Source organism: Pipistrellus kuhlii, unplaced genomic scaffold (assembly GCF_014108245.1).
Source record: "Pipistrellus kuhlii isolate mPipKuh1 unplaced genomic scaffold, mPipKuh1.p scaffold_m20_p_1, whole genome shotgun sequence".
Taxonomy (NCBI): domain Eukaryota; kingdom Metazoa; phylum Chordata; class Mammalia; order Chiroptera; family Vespertilionidae; genus Pipistrellus; species Pipistrellus kuhlii.
In genome coordinates, this window is record NW_023425404.1 from 90,323,386 (window position 1) to 90,345,129 (window position 21,744).

The 21,744-nt window shown below is 41.1% G+C and overlaps 1 protein-coding gene across 10 annotated transcripts in view; it reads right to left on the reverse strand.

The window, feature by feature from the left end:
• Positions 1-231: 231 nt before the first annotated feature.
• NEO1 (neogenin 1) overlaps positions 232-21,744 on the reverse strand; it is a 339,481-nt gene continuing 317,968 nt past the window's right edge. For 7 of the 10 annotated variants that reach the window (XM_036456552.2, XM_036456600.2, XM_036456573.2 and 4 more), the window contains 4 exons: positions 19,855-20,013; positions 15,350-15,613; positions 2,031-2,167; positions 232-966 (listed from right to left, as the gene is read on the reverse strand). In XM_036456552.2, the coding sequence (XP_036312445.1) occupies positions 883-966; positions 2,031-2,167; positions 15,350-15,613; positions 19,855-20,013 (644 nt within the window). In that variant the 3' untranslated portion in view covers positions 232-882. The remainder of the gene's footprint in view (positions 967-2,030; positions 2,168-15,349; positions 15,614-19,854; positions 20,014-21,744) is intronic. The other 3 variants (XM_036456618.2, XM_036456609.2, XM_045587162.1) reach the window with 2 other exon arrangements.

Consider the following 21,744-nt stretch of genomic DNA (forward strand, 5'->3'; position numbering starts at 1 on the left):
CAATTTAGTGACAATAAAGATGGACGTGCCAGGAAAGGACAATAACGATGCTTCCATTCTCCGCAGGCTTCTTGAAAAAAGTACAATGGAAACACTCACAGGAACTCAGCAGCCACTCCAATTCCTATTCCCAACCCTCCCTCCCACCCCAATACTGAAACTGCACAGAAGCAACAAATAAGTCCTTTCAATATTACATATGATTCAAATAGATCTGAAGTCTCACAGTGATGAGAGGAGAAAGTCAGACCTTCAATAATTATAATTAAAAAAATAATAAAAAAGCTTACAAACAGCAATGCAACATTTCTTCCCCCCTCAAAGTGATGGGTTAACAGCTGGTAGGGGATGCAAACTCATAATTAAAAAATAAAAACAAAAAAACAAGCCTACCCCTGGAACAACCCACGCTGTCGATGACTTTCCATACATAATTCAGACAAGTCAAATGTCAATCACTTGTGAAGAAGACCACGACTTCCTTGGTTTAATAGTGTTTTTCTTCTGAAGGTAAAATAGGACGCAAATAAAACTGTACATAAATGCCAATGTCTACACTCTGTAAAGGCGATGCAGTCATAGCACGAAGACACAGCCTGACCACAAAGTAAAAGGGAGGCTAGGTTTCTTGCCTCTTCCCTAGACACAAAACTTTGGCCCATGGTGCCCGATCCTGCAGTGTACCAGTAGGTAAAGGGAAGCTGCCTCAACATGGGCTTCTTCTGGGCTGACCAGAAGTAGCCCCATGCAGATGCAGGCTTGTTTGCGTGTTCACACTGTGTTCTCAAGTGCTGTCTCTCATCCTCTGTACAATTCCTTGTTCCCAAGCTGAGTCCCAAGACTTCTAGACTCAGTTCTGGAGTCACGTCCTGGTGAAGGACGTCATGCTGTCGTGATGGCGTTGAGGTCCTTCATTAGTCCTTCCAGGTGGGCCATCTCTTTGGTTAGCTCATCTGGTTCATAGCTCTAAGGAAAAGAGAACACTGTTACTGGGTGCGACCGGACCGGAGGAACCATCCAGAAGACGAGCCCAGAGAGGGCCTGAGGGTCTGTAAAGTTCCCCAGAGAGACTAGACAATGGAAACCCTGCTGGCCCAGAGGAACCAGACTGAAGGAGGTGCCAAGGCCACTCAGCCCCCAAGCCAGCAGCCACTCATTTCTTCACAATGCAACATGCCTCTCCTCCAACATACTCTGTCCAGAGTAACAATCTTCTCAGTTTATCTAGGTCTCTGTCACAATCAATTTGTCCCATAATCTCTGGGCTCTGAGCTTTCCTCTTAAAGAGTCCTATAGTTGGAAATGCAGTCTCAGACATATTTACTGGAATGCAAGAGAGAAAAAGCAAGGAGAAGTCCTGTTGATTTTTATTGATTTCAGAGGAAGAGAGAGAGAGAGAGAGAGAGAGAGAGAGAGAGAGAGAGAGAGAGAGAGAGAGAGAGAGAGAGAAACGTCAATGTTGAGAGAGAATCACTAATGGGCTGCCTCCTGCATGCCCCCTACTGGGGATGAGCGCACAACCTGGGCATGTGCCCATGACTGCAATCAAACCAGAACCCTTCAGTCTGCAGGCTCTATTCACTAAGCCAAACCAGCTAGGGAGCCCGTTTATTTTTCGTGTGAAAGTATCCACTTAGGAATCTTCCCCTCTATCATCTTGCCCAGAAAAGGTCAGGAAGTAGGACTGAAGGGTGAAAGAACACGTGGATGACTTAAACCAAGAAAAGAGGACCAGAGAGAGAGAGTAGATTAAAAAAAGGAGGGTGGTGGGTTGGGGAGAAAAAAAAATCACTAGCTAGGCTGGTAAGATAAGCTAATCCAAGATACATCAGAGTGAGTGTAAGAGAAAGCAGATCTAAGCTTCCACACAGTTCCTGGCTCAGAGAGATGCTCCATTAAGCATGTCTACAGAGTGAATGAGAGAACCTGCTTCAAACTCTGGCCCAGCACAGCATCAGTAGGACCTGCACACTCATGTCCTGGGACATGCTCCTGGAAAGCTGGCCGGGCTGTTGGTCCCATGAACTTACACTTTCGGAGTCTTCCAGCATCCTCGTGGTCTCCTGCACTTCGGGGGCACTGGGAACCACCACGGGCATGGGAGGCCTGCTCCTTCCTAAGGTTCCAACGGAGGCCGTCTTCATTGAGTGAATGTGATGGTTCAGAGCTGAGGGGAGAGGGCAGTGTCAGGTGTGTAGTTAAGCTTGCTCCAACCAAACCGCATGAAGGGATATACTTAGTGAGGGATACACCCAGACCCAGTGCAGCAATCTGGCACTAAGAAGGCCCCGGAACAAGATGGAAGGAGGGAGAAAGCAGGGCATCCAAGAGGCCAGAGGAAATATTACATTTGGCTTTAGAAAATTAACCTCCTAGTTTAGTGGGCCTCTACCCTGTTTCCCCGAAAATAAGATAGTGTCTTATATTAATTTTTGCTCCCAAAGATGCGCTAGGTCTTATTTTCAGGGGATGTCTTATTTTTCCATGAAGAAGAATACTGTACAAATTTATTGTTAAATGAAAATGAAGGAAATTTATTACCTGTATACGGTATGGTAGTATGGTAGTTGTCAACACAAACCAGACAAACTGTGAATCTTACAATATCAAGAATTTATTCATTTATTCAATGACAATCATGTCATCACCTTCTGGAACATCATCATAACAATCTAATTCCTGAATTTCCTGGTGAATTTCTTGTGACTCCATTTCTTTCAGAATCAGTGGACCAAATCTCTCATGTTTAGCCTGGGGGGGGGGGGCTTCTTTTCGGGGGGATGCCTTATATTTCACTCAGAAGGAAACTGTAAGTAGGTCTTATTTTTAGAGGATGTCTTATTTTCGGGGAAACACGGTAATATAGTGATCCATGGACCCCTTGCAGGATATCTGATAGATTAAAGTCTTTTGATAATCATACTACAGTATTTTTGCCCTTACACTAATGGTACAAAAGCAACAGTGGGTAAAACTGCTAGAGCCCAAGCATAGGTGAAGGTAGTGGCACCAAACTGTAAAATCGCTCACTGATACACACTTGCAGTTTAAAAGCAGTCAGTTTAAGATCATTCTTTATGAAATAGTAAAAATTATTTTATTAAATCTGGATCTTGATTACACAACTTTTAAATATTCTATATGATAAAGTGGAAAGTATGCACACAGGATTGCTGCTGTATACCAAGGTGGGAGAACTGTTCCCACCAGACACCTGGGGCAGCCCGTGTTGTGAACTGTACTGTCACTTGTTTCATGAACACCAATGTTAGTTCAAAGCGACTGACAAGCCAGTTATCTGGACTTAAGCATTTGGCAGACATTTTCTAGTAAGTGAATGAAGTAAGCCAGTCACTTCAAGAAAAACAATGGACATTAAGTTTCGAGTAAAATTAGAGTTTTTAAAATCTTGCATTTAGAAATACAAGGTGTACCGGTTAATAATGGCTGATTTTGAAATCAAAGAAAACATGATAATTTCAAGAGAAACATCAAAAGTGCTTTATTCAAAGTAATGTCCATTGCTAGCTACACATTTTCCCCATCTTTCAGGTAATTTGTGGATATCGTCCCAATAGAACTTTTCTTGTTTTGAGGCAAACCATTCAGAGACTCAATTTTCCACTTTTTCATACGTTTTGAAGTGCTGCTCAGAAAGTACATGTGCCATCCATTGGCAACAAGTGGTAATGTGAAGGAGCAAGGTCTAGTGAATACGGCGGGTGGCTGAGATGTTTTAACGCGTCTTTAACTGGTTTTGAAGTTGTATGATGGTGCGTTATCATGAAGCCGACACTCTATCCACTGAGCCAAACTGGTTAGGGCGAAATTCAACCTTTTTAAGCATAAAAATATTTATGATGTTAACACCTTCAACAAATTTGACATACGAAGTTTTGAAGCTAGCTGTTAACAAAATAGCATACATATCAAATCGTGTATATATATATATATATATATATATATATATATATATATATATATATATATATATATCAACATATGGGTAACTCTGTCTATTGAAAAAAAATCCGTATTATTGACTGGTACAAATAGTAAGAAATTGGATCCATGATGGTGGCTGACAGGCCAGCAAGTTGCAAGACAGTGTGTGAGTGAGTGAAAGGAGAATGTGTGGACATGTGTATTTGTGAGTAAGGAACAGCTATATTCCACAGGACTGTTGGGGACTGGTGGACCAGGTTCCCTTAGCCAGGCAGCCTCTACTACTGCTGAAATCTCTCTCGGAGTAGCCAGTTCTGCAGCAGAGATGGCACCATATTAAAGGGAAGAGCGGCTGTGATGGGAAGCCCAGCCTTACCTTCAACCGGGGAGACCTTGGATACCTCCCGGGACCTGAAACCACAATACCCAGGGACCAGCTGCCTCGGCTGCAAACCCATGAACACAGAGACTCCAGCCTCTGCGGCCATGGGCACCTAAAAAGTTTGTCCAGGGGGAGACAAAGCATTGCTGAATACGCTTATGGGCCCTGAGCCTTCTCACAGAGCATATAGAAGGAACAGCTGAATCAGATAACACCCACCTGGAATTGGCAAATTAAACACAGCTGGTGAAGCAATCCTTGAACAGAAAAGTCAGAGATCCCCTGGAGAGAGGTAAGATCTGATCTCTGGGTTGGAGGGAGAAACGAGTGCAGCGAGGACTAGAGTCTCAGAGGGAGACTGCGCTCCACTAAATCCATGGCCCTTGGGGTCAGTGTACCCTTAAATGTGGAAGGGGGTCCACAGGGTTTCTGGCAGAGGGGGACTCTAGATATAAGCCCCAGAAAGGCAGACTGAAATTCTTTACTAGGCACACAGTGCTTTGGGGAGAAAGATGCGTGTTGGCATGGTTCCTTTGTCTTTTTTACTACCTTGCTTTTGCTTACTAAGCCCAGTACACAGTATCTTCTAATTAAAAACACTCACCGAGACTACAGGGGAAGTTGTTTCTGTAGAAACTGGGGATTGGAATAAGGAGAGATGAGCAGGAAACAAGCTCTGGATCAGTACATCCTTTCAACCCAGTATTAAGTGCAGCAGGGAAAGAAGAGTTTATACACTGGGCTGAAGAGCTATTTGGTCTTGGAAATTAATACAGAAACACTGCCACCCAAGGGTTGTGTTAGAAATTGACACTTGTGTAAATATAACTGAAGGCAGATAGAGAAACAAAGTGAGCAGAGAGATCCCGCTGCTTGAAAACAAGGTTGTGGCTTATGACACACAGGAGCAATGGATCGCAGGGAATTTCAACACTGTGCTGACTACTTGACAAGAAACGTACATGCCAGGCAGAACAGTAGAGGAAGTGAATAACCTTCACTACTTAACTTTTTTATTTACCTTTTACTTAAGAAACTATTTTTTTCTCACTTGATTTCACCTTTTAAATTATTACTGCTATTATTTTACCTTTTAAAAAAGTTTTATTTTTTATTTTATTTTATTTTGGGATCAGTGTTCTACATTCTATTTTTATTTTTATTTTAGCATTATTTTACTCTATCTCAATTTTTTCCTTTATGCCAACACTTTCTTCCTTACTTTCCCCCTTTTTCATCCTGTTTCTCTTACTCTGTCTCTGCTTTAGTTTTTCTCTATACTTTCTTTTTACTCCTGTTTTAAAACTGATCTTACTCACATATCTAATTTCCTCTCCCATGCTTCAAGTCCATGCATATTTCTCTCTTATCTTTCTTCACTAGCCAAATATTTTTCCTTTTTCCTTTTTCTGTCTTGTTGTGATTCCTCCCCCGGCCCCCTCCCCCCTTCTGTTTGCTTCTGTTTTTCTTCTCCTTGCTTGTTTTCTTCTTCTACTAATAGCTTAATTAATTCCAATCACTAACTCTGGCCTATCTACTCTCTATTCTCCTTTTCCAATAATAAATGAATATACACCGAGTGGCCAGATTATTATGATCCCTGAATGCATAATACTCTGGCCACTCAGTGTGTGTGTGTGTGTGTGTGTGTATACATACATTAGAGGTACGATGCATGAATTCGTGCATGGCTGGGGTCCAGCCAGCCTAGCTAGAGAGAGGGGACATGGGCAGTTGGCCGGCCTGCCTGCTGGTTGAACTCCTGGTAGAGGGGACAATTTGCATATTAGCCTTTTATTATATAGGATATACACTGAGTGGCCAGATTATTATGCATTCAGAGATCATAATAATCTGGCCACTCAGTGTATAGACAGATTAAAGAAAGGGGAGTTTTTTTAATATATAAATTTTCTTTTACATATATATATATATATATATATATATATATATATATATATTTTTTTTTTTTTTTCTTTTTTTTTTCTTTTTTGGTACTAGTATTTTGTTTTTTACTTTCCTTCTTATACACTCATTCTCTTTCTCCTCCTCTATACTGAATCGTGGACATTTTCCCATTCATTCGATTCTCTGACCTTACCTTCTGGAAATAAGTTCTGCCTCCTAAGATTCAGCAGTGTGTTTGTTGTTAGGGTATTTGTTGTTTGCATTTTTTGGATTAGCTATTGCTTTTTTGAAGTTTTTCCCCCATATACATATATTTTTCCCCCCTTCTTTTTTCTTCTCTTTCTTTTCTCTCTTGCATTTCTTTCTTTTCTCAGTATTATTTTTGCAATATTTTCTCTCCCCTAATTCTCTTTTCTTTGGTGGTCACCTTTGTTTGGGATTATTGGTATTGTGAATACATTTGTATTTGGTGCCCTGTGCATTGTGTCTTGTTGTGTTGTATTTTGTGTCTTTAAGTCAATGCAAAAGAAAGAGAGCTACATAATCAGACACCCTGAGAATAGCAAATATGAATAGACAAAGAAACAGCCCCATACAAAAAAAAAGAAGGAATCACCAGAAAGGAAGTAAACGAAATGGAGGCATATTTGTCAGAGAGAGAATTCAGAGCAATGACCATAAGGACACTGAAAAGGATGGAAGACAAATTCAGTAATATGTGTAAGAACCAAGAGGAAATGAGGAACCAAAAAGAAATGAAAAATGAAATTACTTCAATGAAGAGCACAATAGAAAGAATCAATAGTAGATTAGAAGAAGCAGAGAATCAGTGAGCTAGAAAACAAGGTAGGAAAAAATACCCAAGCAGAGCAGCAACTGGAAAAAAAAAAACCTTAAAAAACAGGAGGAAAGACTAAGGGAACTTTGGGACAACATGAAAACGAAACAACATCTGCATATTAGGGGTTCCAGAAGAAGAGGAAACTGAGAGAGGAATAGAAAACCTGTTTGAAAAAATAATGACAGAAAACGTCCTTGATATTTGGAAGAAGAAAAAACTCACACAGTTCTAAGAAGCTCAGAGTCCCAAACAAGATGAACCCAAAAAGACTGACACCAAGACACATTTTAATTAAAATGGCAAACACCAAAGACAAAGTAAGCATCTTAAAGGCTGCCAGAGAGAGACAGAAAGTTACCTCTAAGGGATCTCCCTTGTAAATGGATTAAATGCCCCAATTAAAAGACATAGGGTAGATGAGTGGATAAGAAAGCATGACCCATATATCTGCTATCTACAGGAAATCCACCTGAAAACAAAGAACTCACACAGACTGATGGTGAAGGGATGGAAAAAGGTTTTTCAGGTGAATGGAAAAAAAAAAAAAAGTGGAGAAGCAATACTCATATATGACAAATTAGACCTCAAAGTTAAGGCCATAACAAGAGATAAGAAGGGCCACTTCATAATACTAAAGGGAGCAATTCAGCAAGAAAATATAACTATGGTAAACATATATGCATCCAATACAGAGCACCCAAATACGTAAAAAAAAACTTCTGAAGGATATCAAGGAAGAGATTGACAGCAACAGTCATAGTAGGTGACTTGAATACCCCACTAACACTACTGGATAAATCCTCTAAACAAAAAAATCAACAAAGAAACAGCAACCCTAAATAACTCACCAGATGATGGAATTGACATCTTCAGAATATTTCACCCTAAAGTCACAGAATATACATTCTTTTCAAGTGCACATGGGTCATTTTTAAAGATAGTCCACATATTAGGAAATAGGCAAAGTCTCTTCAAATTCAAGAATTCATATCAAGCATCTTCTCAAATTACAATGGCATCAAAGTAGAAATCAACTACAATGAAAACAACACAAAAAATCCAAACACCTGGAGGTTAAATAGCATGTTATTAAACAATGATTGGGTTACCAGAGAGATCAAGGAAGAAATAAAAAGCATCATGGCAACAAAAGAAAATGAAAGTACAACAATCCAAAATCTATAGGACACAGTGAAAGCAGTTTTGAGAGGGAAGTTCATAGCTCTACAGGCCTACCTCAAAAAACAAGAAAAAATGGTAATAAATTATCTAACCCTACAACTCAAAGAGTTAGAAAGAGAGCAATAGCCCTAACCTGTTTGGCTCAGTGAGTAAGAGTGTTAGCCAATGGACTGAAGGGTCCCAGGTTCGATTCCAGTTAAGGGCATGTACATTGGTTTTGTGCACATCCCCAGTAGGCAGCCGATCAATGTTGCTCTCTCACGATGTTTCTAATTCTCTCTCCCTCTCCCTTTCTCTCTGTAAAAAATCAATAACATATATTAAAAAAAAAAAAAAAAAGAAAATAAAGAGAGCAGTAAGAAAAGCCCAGTGTAAGCAGAAGGAAACCATAAAGATCAGAGCGGAAATAAATGACAGAGAGACAAAACAAAATAAAACAAAACAAAAAACCCACCAAAAAACAAAAAAACAAAAAACAGAAGATCAACAAAAGCAAAAGCTGGTTCTTTGAAAGGATAAACAAGACTGATGAACCTCTAGCCAGGCACACCAAGAAGCAAAGAGAGAGGACCCAAATAAACAAAATCAGAAATGAAAGAGGTGAAGTAACAACCAATCTTACAGAAATCTATCTGCCACCATGAGTTTTTGATTTTTTTTGTTAATCCTCACCAGAGGATATTATTTTTTCCCTTGATTTTTAGAGAGAGTAGAAGGGATTGGGGGTTGGGGAGGGGAGAGAGAGAGAGAGAAAGAGTGAGTGAGTGAGAAAGAGAGAAGTGTCAATGTGCGAGATATATTGGTTGGTTACCTCCCACATGCGCTCTGATGAAGGCCTGGGATATGTGGGCTGACACTCTAACCCCTGGCCAGGACTGCCACCATAAATTTGAGAGCTTCTCAATAGTTACAAACTTTGGTGATATTAATGAATATGTTTTTAGATATTACATAATAAAACATATCAAGATTTGGAAGATCTGTATAAGTTAATAAGCAAACATTTTCAAAATGATTAATGTGTGTGGTGTGTTCAACATTATGCATTCAAAGTACAAGATAGATGGATTTTAATGAAGCAGAGATGATTTCTGATTCCAAATTACACATAAACTATAAGAAACTACAAATTGCTGAGTTTTGTTGTAATATCAAAAAAGAATATCTGCAATTATCTGGGAAAAAAAGTTTTAAAAATACTTTTCCCTTATCTGACCACATATTTGTGAGCCCATATTTTCTTCTTATACTTCAAACAAAACAACATATTACAACAGACTGAATGCAGAAGCAGGTAGGAGAATGAAACTGTCTTCTATTATGTCAGACATTAAAGAGATTTGCAAAAGAGATTTGTAACACAATGTCACTAACTACATTTTTCTTTTCAAAAAATAATTTTTCATTAAAATATGCTATTTATCTTAATATGATAGATGTATTGCTTTTTATTATTGTTTTTTGATTGTCATCAAAGGATGTTTTATTGATTTTAGAGAGATAAAGAGTATATGTGTAGAGAAAGAGAGAGAGAGAGAGAGAGGGAGAAAGAAACATTGATTGGCTGTATCCAATATGTCTATAAGTGCCCTGACCAGGGATCAAACCTGCAACATTTTGGCTTACCAACTGAGTCACAGGACCAGGGCAGATGTATTGCTATTTTAAAATGAGTAAAATAGTTTTATAATTTCTGTTTTAAGACTGTGGCATCTCAGAGGGAAGGTGGGGTAGGGTGGGTGGTAATCAACCAAAGAACTTGTATGCATATATGCATAACTAACTCATGGAAACATACAATAGGGTGATGAAGGCCTGGGTAGGGGTGGGCTGGAGGGAGTTAATGGAGGAAAAGGAGGACTGTGTAATACTTTCAACAATAAAGAATTATTTTTAAAAATTCTGTTTTAATTGGTAATACAGTAAATGTTGAGGAAAAGCTCTTGTGGTGGTGGCAGCTTTTAAGAGTATAAAGGGGTCCTAAGACCAAAAAGCTTAAAGGAGAACCCAAGATGGTGGCGTAGGTAAACACACCTAAACTGCGGCCGTGTACAATTTCAAACCTACAACTAAAAGACAAAATGTCGAAAAAGATAGGAGAAACCAAGATGGCGGCATAGGGTAGACAACTGAATGCAACCAACCACAACAAATTTGAATTTAGAACTGGAAAACAGGGGAAACATCACCCTGAAGCGCCAGACGGCTGGCTGAAAGGAGGCGCTACCATCTGGGATGGAGAGAGAAGGCACGTTGAACCTCAGGAACTGTGAAGGTGCAGAGAACTGTGCGTGCGAAAAGGCAGCTGCCCGACTTCGCTGCTGGCTTGTTTGTGGAGCTTGGAGAGGGCAGGCGGAGTTCGCTGATGGCTTACTCCCTGCGTGAGGAGAGGGCAGACAGCTAATGTGCGGCTAACTTTCTTGTTTGGGAGGAAAACAGAACCACCCTATTGCGCTGATAGATGGCCCTCGACAGGGAGAGGCCAGACTGTCAGGCAGTGGGCAGAGATCTCTCGGAGGTGTGTGAAGCCAGTGGCCATTACTGCGGGACTCAGAAACCAGACCCTCATAGGGAGGGGCTGACCAAAGCTTGTCTGCACCATCCTGAGACTCCGCCCCATCCAAGCGGAGCACAGAAGCCCTTCCAGTGGCTAGCTTTCTCATTAGCCGCGAATAGGACTCTCTTAGGGAGAAACAGACAGGAATCCAAAGCTGCTCTGCGCCTATACCAAAGAGGTGCGCGTGCCTGCAACCAATCTTGCGGGATTCACCAAAGTTTGGCTGTGCCACCATGAGACTCCGCCCCATCCAAGCGAAATACAGAAACCCTCTTGGCTGAGACACTTCTGATCCTCATAGCCAATTGGCTTGGAGATCAACACTTCCCAGTGATACCAATAACAAGCAAGGCTTAACAACAAGACTGCACACACAGCCCACAAAGGGCTACACCAAGACTGTCCACCTCAGGTAACTGGGAGGCTGACCCACTGAACTATATAGGACACCTTAGCACACAAAGCCACCCTACCAACTCAGGGAAGCTGTGAAAATGCCAAGACAAGGAAACAGATCACAATCAAAAGAAATGGAGAACAAGAAGCTACTGGATATAGAGTTCAAAACCACGCTTAGAAGGTTTTTCAAGAATTTTCTAGAAAAGGCCGAGACCTATGAGGAGATGAAAAGGGATCCACTAGAAATAAAGAATACATTGTCTGAAATTAAAAAAAATATTATACTGAGTCCTAAAAACAGAATGGAAGGTCACAAGAATCAAGTCAAAGATTTGGAACACAAAGAGCCAGAGGACACTCCTCCATAGAAGCAAGAAGACAAGAGAATCCAGAAAGTTGAAGGTAGTGTAAGAAACCTCTGGGACAACTTCAAGCAAACCAACATCAGAATTATGGGGATCCCAGAAGAAGAGAGAGAAGAAGATACCAAAAGAATAATGTAAGAAATAGTGACAGAAAACTTCCCCCACCTGGGGAAAGAAATAGATTTATTAAGTCCAGGAAGTGCACAGAACCCCAAACAAAAGAAACCCAAATAGGACCACACCAAGGCACATCATAATTAAAATGCTAAGAGCAAAAGACAGAGAGAGAATATTAAAAGCAGCAAGAGAAAAGCAGGTAGTTACCTATAAAAGAGCACCCATACGATTGTCAGCTTATTTCTCAACAGAAACCATGCAAGCCAGACGGAAATGGCAAGAAATATTCAAGATGATGAATAGCAAGAACCTACAGCCAAAAATACTCTACCCAGCAAAGCGCTCACTCAGAATCGAAGGCCAGACAAAGAGCTTCACAAATAATAAAAAGCTAAAAGAGTTCATCACCGCCAAACCAGAATTATATGAATTGCTGAAAAGGGTTCTTTAGGAAGAGGAAGAAGATATAGATAAAAATTATGATCAACAAATACATAACTATCACAAGTGAAACTAAAAGCCAAGGGAATTAAAAAACCTGATGAACAATATTAACTGGTGAATACAATAGAATCAGAGGTCTGGAAGGGGAGTGGACTGACTATTCTCGGGGAAAAGGGGAGTAGGGGGTGCGGGAAGAGCCTGAACAAAAACTGTACACCTATGGATGAGGACAATGGGGGGTGGGGAAAGGACAGAGGGTGGGGTGGGAACCTGGTGGAGGGGAGCAATGGAGGGGGGAAAAAATGAGTAACATTTGTAATAATATGAACAATAAAGATTCATTTAAAAAAAAAAAAGAAAGGCAAAATGTCTATCACCACAGGAGGGCTTGGCTGAGTGGAAGTTCTACAACCAGATGGAAAGAGAGGGGAGTATTTAGCACACAAACGCTGAAAAACTGAGGTACAATGGTGCATGATATGGGCTGGCAGCGGATCTTGGCTGGTGGTGGGCGTTGCTTTCTTTAACCTGTAGGGGAGATGTGTGAGACCCAAACTCCTACAGGGAGAAGCTGGACTGTCTGCCTTCGGGTCGGAAAGTGAGGGTGGCTGGCTTGCAGAGCTGCGTGGAGGAACAATTGTTTGCTGAGCTGGGGTGTGAGACATGGGATGAGGTCGGAGGCACAGGATGGCTCACTGCCAGCCATTGCTGTTTGCCACACCCTAAGACTCTGCCCTGTACAATCTACAAACACACCCAAGCCCAAAGCAGCAGCTTTTGCATATGAATGGCCTTCACTACCACTGCTAACTAGCAAACTGGTTCAGACAGCTCCATAATCTACAAATCCCAAGCAGGGAAGAGAGGACTGTAGTTCTTGCTGTAGCTCCTGTAGGGTGACCTCAGACAATAGCTGACCTGCACCCCATTGGAGATCCAGAAGCCAGTGTACCTAGTGGTCAGTGTGAGACACAGATTTCAACTCTGCACATCCGTAACTGACACATTTAAGAGGCAGACTCAGTAAGCACCAAAGCCCCACTGCAACAAGTCCTACACCATAGCATGTCTCCAGCACAGCAGTTCTTCCATTATAAACGTGGGTCCACACAGCCAATTGGCCTAAAGGACAATTCCTCCCAAGGTACCAACAGCAATCAAGGCTTAACTACACCATAAAGGTGTGTACCAAGACTGTCCACCTTGGGTGATTGGGGAGGCTGAGCTACTGTTCCCTGTGGATCATCTACCACACAAAGCTGCTCCATCAACACAGGGAAGCAGCTAAAATGCGAAGGCACAGAGGAATGTCAAGAAAGGGGGAAATGGAGGAAAGCAAACTACGGGACGACATGGAGTTCAGGACCACATTTATAAGGTTACTCAAGAATCTTCTAAAAACTGCTGATAAACTTGATGAGACCTTTAAGGACCTAAATGAGAATGCCAAAAAAAAAAAAAAAAAAAAAAAAAAAAAGGAAAAGGGCAAGTCAGAAATTAAGAATACATTGTCTGAAATAAAGAATTTACAGAAACTCAACTGTAGATCAACATACCCCAAGAATCAAACCAAAGATTTGAAACACGAGGAAACAAAAAACACCCAACTGGAAAAAGAAAAAGAAAAAAGGACCCAAAAATATGAAGATAATGTAAGGAGCCTCTGGGACAACTTTAAGCATACCAACATCCTAATTTTTGGAGTGCCAGAAGAAGAGAGAGATCAAAACACTGAAAACCTATTAGAAGAAATAATGACAGAAAACTTTCCCTTGGGGAAAAGAGGAGTGGGAGGTGTGAGAAGAGACTGAACATAAACTGTGCATCTATGGATGAGGACTGTGGGGGAGGGTGGGGTGGGAAGGGCAGAGGGTGTGGTAGGAACCTGGTGGAGGGGAAAAAAAATGATGAACTTTTGTAATAATGTGAACAATAAAGATTTATTTTAAAAAAAGAAATAGACTTACAAGTCCAGGAAGCGCACAGAAATCCAAACAAGAGGAATCCAAAGAGGACCACACCAAGACACATCATAATTAAAATGCAAAGGGCAAAAGACAAAGAGAGAATCTTACAAGCAACAAGAGAAAAACTGTTAGTTACCTAAAAGGGAGTACCTGTACAAATATCAGCTGATTTCTCAATAGAAACCATGCAGGCCAGAAGGGAGTGGCAAGAAATATTCAAAGTGATGAATCTACAACCAAAGCTATCATTCAGAATTGAAGGTCAGAAAAAGAGCTTCATAGACAAGAAAAAGCTAAAGGAGTGCATCACCACCAAACCAGGATTAAATGAAATGCTGAAGGATAGTCTTTAAGAAGAGGAAGAAGAAGAAAAAGGTAAAGATAAAAATTATGAACAACAAAAAGACATCAAATACATACCTACCAACAAGTAAATCTAAAAATCAAGTGAATAAAAAGTCTGAAGAACAGAATGGACTGGTGAATATAATGGAATCAGGGACACAGAAAGGGAGTGGACTGATAATTCTCAGGGGGAAAAGGGTCTTGGGAGTATGGGAAGAGATTGGACAAAAATCTTACACCTATGGATGAAGACAGAGGTGGGGGGTAAGGGCATGGGGTGGAGTGGGGAATTGGGTGGAGGGGAGCTATGGTGGGAGGGGGAGGGAAAGGAACACCTGTAATAATCTGAACAATAAAGATTTATTAAAAAAAAAAAAAAAAGACCAAAAAGCTTGGGAACCACTGACTTATTCTGAAACAAACCATTGCAATAGATAATAATGTAGAAAAGTAGGGGAAAGGCATGCCTTTGAGGTCAGAGGACTTTGAGTTGGCTGTGGAGACTCAGGGAATTAATTTCCTAAGGTTCCTCTTTATTTCCAAGCATTGGCCTCCTTGCCCCTCCTTTGGCTTGTCGGGACCCTGTGGAGAGAGTCAATTCTGGGAGGCTGAGCAGAGGATTATCTGCTGCTCACAGCCATGCCACTGGGTATGACCACCAAGGATCCTGCACCCAAAGCAACCTATAAAAAGTCAGCCTTCACTCCCCATCAATTGGTCTCCTGTTCCCAAAGGAAAAAGCGCACATCCTCCCTGAGAGGGGTGGTGACACCCTGCTACTCCAAACTGCTGGGAGAAACTTGAAGGGTACTTGCTTTATTATTCTTTAAAGAAGAGGTGATTTTTTGCCATAAGCCAGAGTTAAAGGGTCCCTCCAATGCTGTTGTCTTCACTCACCTTGCTGGGACAGTAATGGTGTGCTTGGCAGTGTGGGATCATAGGTGGGTGGGCCCGGGGGTGGGATGGATGGCACAGCAAAGCTCTTCAATGGGTGGGAAGGGCGAACATGGGCGGTAGGAAGACTTTGGCCTGAATCTTCCTCTTGGGAGCTGGCCAAGTAAGAGGAGCTTGTAGCACCTTCAGGATCCTGGTGATCAGTACAGCATGTCTGAGACGAGGAGGCTGGCATGGTGTCAGTGCTGGGGGTATTTCGAATGGATTCTATAGCAGGAAAGTTTAGATGTTAGCATTTTAAAAATCCATTAAACATATATACATCCCCAAGTTCTGGCTGTTTCTACGGACCCCTTAGTAAGCAACAAGGTCCCTGGATAAGCACCTCTGCCAAGGCTAAGGAAGAATGGACTAATCTAAAAGAGTCACAAACAATTTTGTCAACCAGTTACTGAAACTTTTTCAGCTACATAGCTAAGTGGTCATAATTTTAGATATTTAAAGTTCTGTTGGGTATTTACTATGGAGCACATATAATATAAAAGTTTGTGAGCCCTGTCAGTATGGCTCAATGACAGAGAGTTGACTCATGAACCAGAAGATCATGGTTCGATTCCTGAGTTACAGGCTTGATCCCCAGTAGGGAGTGTGCAGGAGGCAGCCGATTGAAGTCTCTCTCTCTCATCATTGATGTTTCTCTCTCTCTCTCTCTCTCTCTCTCTAACCAACAAAAATGTATTTTAAAGGTTCATGAGAATACTAGCTATTTAGACATAAATAATTATAAAAGAAAACTTAGTTTCATTGATTGATTGATAGTCTCAGTGACTTTCATAGATAATATGTTTAGTCACCAAGGCTAGCTGGGTACTGGAAGTACCGATTCTGCCTGCAAGGCCTGGTGGTTACTGTAGAAGGGGCAATGCCACAGTCCCTGCCTGTCCTAAGTGGACTATGCACAGCCTCACCAGAGCAACAGCCCTACAGCTCAAATAAGACCTGGACAACCAACTGGTATAGAGGGCTACACAGAGCTTTAAGATTATGCATATGAGGGCGATGGGGCGAGAGAAAGAAATAGGGTCTGGTCAGCCTGGAAAAGGGGAAGACATGGAAAAAACATGGTAACAATCTAAAAATATGTGAGGAAGGGTCATTGTTCAGGGAGGCTGCGTGTGGGGTGAAAAAAGCACTGGCTTTGGATCAGATAGACCTGGACTCTATAATCTTGACATACTAGCTGAGTACACTTGGCAGTCACCGAATCTGAGTCTCAGTTTCTTCACCTATAAAACAGGAAGAATATGCAAGATTCACTGGAGATTGAGAAGCCTTATGAAAAGTGCTAAACACTTTTCATTCAATTAGCTCATTCAATCCTCAGAGTAACTCAGAAGGCACTGGGATATTAGGCCTTGCCCTAGGACAGAGTGAGAACAGGTAAAGAAGGAATCTGAATCCCTAGCTGGACTCCCAAACTCATCTTTCAACCCACCACACACTACTGTCCAATGCCACCATGCCCTAACCCTGCAGGAGTGGCAGCAGCACCGAAGCCCAGAGAAACCATATGAAAACAATGGGAGCTGGTGCAAACCACCATTCGTACCCTGGGGAGGGGCCTGGAGGACACCAGCTCTGGACAGGCTGTATCAGGCAGCCTGAAGGAGGTCCTTCCCTGACTCCTAGAGTTCTCATCCTTAAAAAAGAAAGTAATCCTCTTTCAGTATGAGCAACCTGTAGAATCCAACCTATTTTCTTGATGTTATTGTTAAGGGAGCAATGATTTTGTTCCCTTGGGCTCTTAGGAGACAGGCCATTCCAGTTATGAGTGCTACCCCTTAGCTTAAAGGTCTTGGGTCCCAGGGATGAAGGATTCAGCATCCTCCTCAAGTGCTAAAAGCCTGACCATTACAACCTTATCAGGCTAAGGATTTTAATTTTTGTGCTTGCTTAAGCTAGCCACCCCCACAGCTGGGAGTTGCTGATCTGCTTGCTAAGTGTGACCTGGGCCTAGAGGGAGCGGGTGAGGGTGGGAGCAGGGACTAGGAGAGGGAGCAGGCTTCAGCCAGGACCATGTCAGCCTGCACTGGCAGGTATTTTAGGTCATTATGCTATAACACAAGTTTCTGCTGGCAAGGGGCCAACTTCAGAGTTGTTTAAGACACAAAAAATTAACACTGCCCATTGACTTGGACAAGTGGAAAGTGCTCTTCCTATGTCAAGTGGTGGTGACATAATAAATGTTCCAGGACAAGACACAGCAAGTGCTCACTAGCGGGAGGACTGCCCTGGCCAGAGTCTAGTCATGCCGAGCCCACACACACAGGGCTGGTGGTAGGGCAGTACTGAGCTCCAGAGCTCAGGAAAGCACAGCAGTAAGAGAATTTGATCACTTCTAGATACTTGTTCTACACCAAGCATGTCAAACTCAAAGGCTAACATGGGCCATATAAACAAGGTTTAAGTAGGCTGCCAAAAAACAAAAGCTCCAATTTTCATAGAAACATATGTTTATTTTGATAGAGACATGTTGAACATAAAAGGCTGAAGTAAATGAGTCATTATTAACATAAATAAAAGAACATTTTAATAAAAATTAGTATTTTTTCTTGAACATTAACTTACCAGACACTGAATAACTGCACAAATAAGCATAATGCAAATAAACCTATTTTTCTTGTTCTCCGAAAAGAAAATATTTCCTGTTGTGCACACCAAACAAGTCAGTCTATGACTAATGACAATGGCAATTGGCTACTAAAATATTCGCTGCTAGTATTAGTGGAGGGAAATGAATGCAACACAATTCTAGTAATCAGTAATTAGCGAATGTTATAGTTTGTTATTAATAATTATGTATAGCAGGATATTGTAAAAATTTAATTATGAAATTTTAATTAAAATGTCTCTTACATACCATTATATTGGCTGGGCTGCAAAAATATTCATTGTGGGCTGCATTTGGCCCTGGGCAGCGAGTGTGACATGCTTGCTTTACATCTTCAGTGACTCTACCACTAGTATTACCTCCATTTATACCCTCAGGCCACTGAAAAAAAACCCTTTATAAAGCAAATCATTACTTTTCCTCTCTTCCATTCTGCCTAAGTCCATCAGAATGGAACTTCCACCAACTGAACCACCACTAGGATGAGGGCTGGGTAGGAGCTGCCAGGCTTCTGGCCAACCTCTTCCTACCTGCACCACACACAGCCTAGTGGGTGAGATTCATCTGCCTTAACAGGGTCAGGATACAAAATGGCTTTCCAAGAGCAGGTTTAGAGGGTGGCTTTCTGGATGCTGTTGTATCAGAGACCACCTCTGTAAGGCAGACTTCAGTTCTCCATACAGCCTCCAGTGCACTGTCTTTCCCTCAAGGCAGAATACCAAACTTTGGGGGAGATAGTAGGAAGGCCAATTTTAGACATGAGTTCTAGCAGCACTTTCCAAGCCAAGAAAAGGTTTGGGAGGAGATAACTTTTGGGGTTACTGGACATCCATTAATAAAGCCTTGGTCTTCATTTGATATTTTTGGTATGATTATAATAGATCAAAATATAAAGGAGAGGGGATGCTACTGGCAAAACTAACTTCTAGCATGAAGTTTTGAGGTTCTCTTAAAATGGAATTCACTTGAAATTCTCATATTTTCCAGAACCACCAACACTTAGTTCTACTAATAACTTTACTATTAATAGACAAATGATAGAAAGATTATGATTCATATATGAGCCATGACTAGATTTGTACCTTAAAACTGAGAGGGTGAAAATTAATTTTCAATTAATGATGAATAATTGTATCTATTCCATTTACTATACCCTCATTTTCACTATTTCCTCCATAAAACTGTTTTCATAATGCTTCTTAAGGTTTCCAAACTGGGAAATATTTGCCTGGCAATGTGTTTCTTTAAACACACTGCAGACTGTTAGGTTAATTTCCCATTTGAAGCCCTTTCTCATTTCAGTAATCCACTAGGCAACCTGAGGATTACATTATGCACCAACCCCATGAGGCTGCTGGCCTTGCCACCCTCAGATGCTGTTCTTACTCTGCTCCCTGGCAGAAGCATGTAAAACCTACTGTTGAGTAATACCTAAGGCTGTCCTATGAAACCTCCCAAAATTAAGGTGACTGAGAGGCAAAGTTGACCTCCAATGTCTGAAAATCCCACAAAATGGGTCTTCTTTCAAATTGGACGGTTAAAAAAAGTTAACTGAAAATAGAACTCAATTAAAATACAAGTTGTTGGAAGAAGACATGATTATGTAATTAGAGTTATTGTGTTTTTACTAAAATGACTTGCACTGAGCACTTATGACTTTGCGAGAAAAGCTTAGTCAATTTTACAGAAACAGATTTGAGCCAGGAACAGAAATGTTATGATAAATATATAACACTGAGAAAATCTCTAAATCCTTCTAAGCAGGCAAGTCCTTCCCCACTTCAACTTGCCAACTCTTGGAAATATTTCCACCTGGGATGCAGTCCTCGTCTCTCACCTGTGGAATCAGCCCTGTCTGAAAGGGACATGGATGTGCCAATGGGCCATGGGCTGGTTGGGTGGAAGAGATGACTGCGAGCTGGAGAAGCGAGGCTGCTGGAGTGGAAATGATGGTGAGGGTTATCGAGGGAATGGATGGGATGAGCACTAATCATAGCTGTGAATGAACACAAGACAGAGAAATGCTTAACATGCTTGCACAGACACACACAAATCACAGTTGAAGAGCAAAGTCATCCCTTCCCCCTCCCATACAGTGCAACCATTCCCTTGGTTTTCTGGTGGCTGCATCTGGACAATTAGCCATGGATTTTACTTTTTTTTTTTTATTTTTTAAATCAACACTCCTGTACATACATTTGTCTGCCTGTCTATCTATCTACATGCAGAAAAAGAAGTCTGAGGAATATATACTAAAATGTCAATAGTGAGCTCTGGCCTGTATTGCTCAATAATTAGAGTGTTAGCCTGTACACCCAAGGGTTGTGAGTTTGATTCCCATTCAAGAGCATATACTTGGGTTGTGGATTCACTCCCCACCCCTGGCTGGGGCAAGTGGGAGAGGCAATCAATTGATGTGTTTCTCTCACATTGGTGTTGTACTCTCATTCTCTCTCTTCTTCTCCCCTTCCACTCTCTCTGAAAAAGCAATGAAAAAAATATTCTCAGGTGAAGATTAACAATGACAATAAAAATAAAAAAAAGTAATGGTGATTATCTTGTGGGGAAGAATGATCAGGATTAAAATTTTTTTCTATTGCTTTTATTTCTAATTCTTCTACAATAAACATGGATATATGGTATTAAAAACATCTATTTGAATATGTTACATAATGTAATTCCATAAGCAAAGAAATGATGGTTTAGGTTTCTATACTTTTTTCTCATGCTAGAAAGATGTAAGCCCTTCTCTTTTGCATATATGTTTAATTAATTGCCTTTTCTTACTTGTTGAATAAAGCCTGCAATAGGTATTTAAGCTACATAAATGAATAACTGTTTAATCAGTTTTCATATCTTAAAAGGAATGCGAATGGAAATGATTCTTATGGTCCACTCCAGTACTCAGCCTAGGACACTCTCTTACAAATTCCAGCCTGGGAGCTCAGCCATATCCATTCACATTTTAAAATATACATAGATATTTTCTAATTGCTTTTTTCCTTCCTATAGCAGCTAAGGGATTCAATTTGCTGCATTTAGCTAACAAATCCAAAATTCTACAACATATACAACATTCTATGAAGACAAAGTTCTTACTTAATGAGACTAGATTACCAATTCCAGAGGTGGAAATAAATAAAACCAGAAGTTCAGTCTGCAACTAATTTCCCTTAGGTACTCCCTAAAGTAGTTGTAGAAACAATGTTTAAGATCAAGATAACCAGCTCAAAAGCCCCCAAACAGGCAAATAGGTATGGGTGACTAGAAACACAGGGATCTTTTGTTTCCTAAGCAAGGGCTTCACAAACTTTGTGATAAACTCAATTACAGCCTTTAGAGTCTATGAAATGTCTTTTGTCACCAAGGATCTCTCTAGATCTTTGTGGGGCCACTCAGCATTACTCTGGAACCCCAGTCAATAAAACAGATGCCTTTCTTCTCCAGCTATCTCCTGTCCTGGCCACTTGCAAACAAGCAGGTGGCACAACTGACCAGCGACTATGGATTCTCACTGCCCCTCCTCAATGCCTAAGAAGGCTCAGATGGTCCTTTGGAATAAAACACAACTTGGAAAAGCAGGACAGTTTGAGAGTCAGCATCTCCTCTAAGGGAGAAAAGACCAATTCACAAGTGGGAGCTTCAGAATCAGTGTTTTCCAGATCAAGGTTAGGAGGAGGTGAATGAGCCTCCTGATTTTTAGTTATTTGAAAATATTCTGGATGGA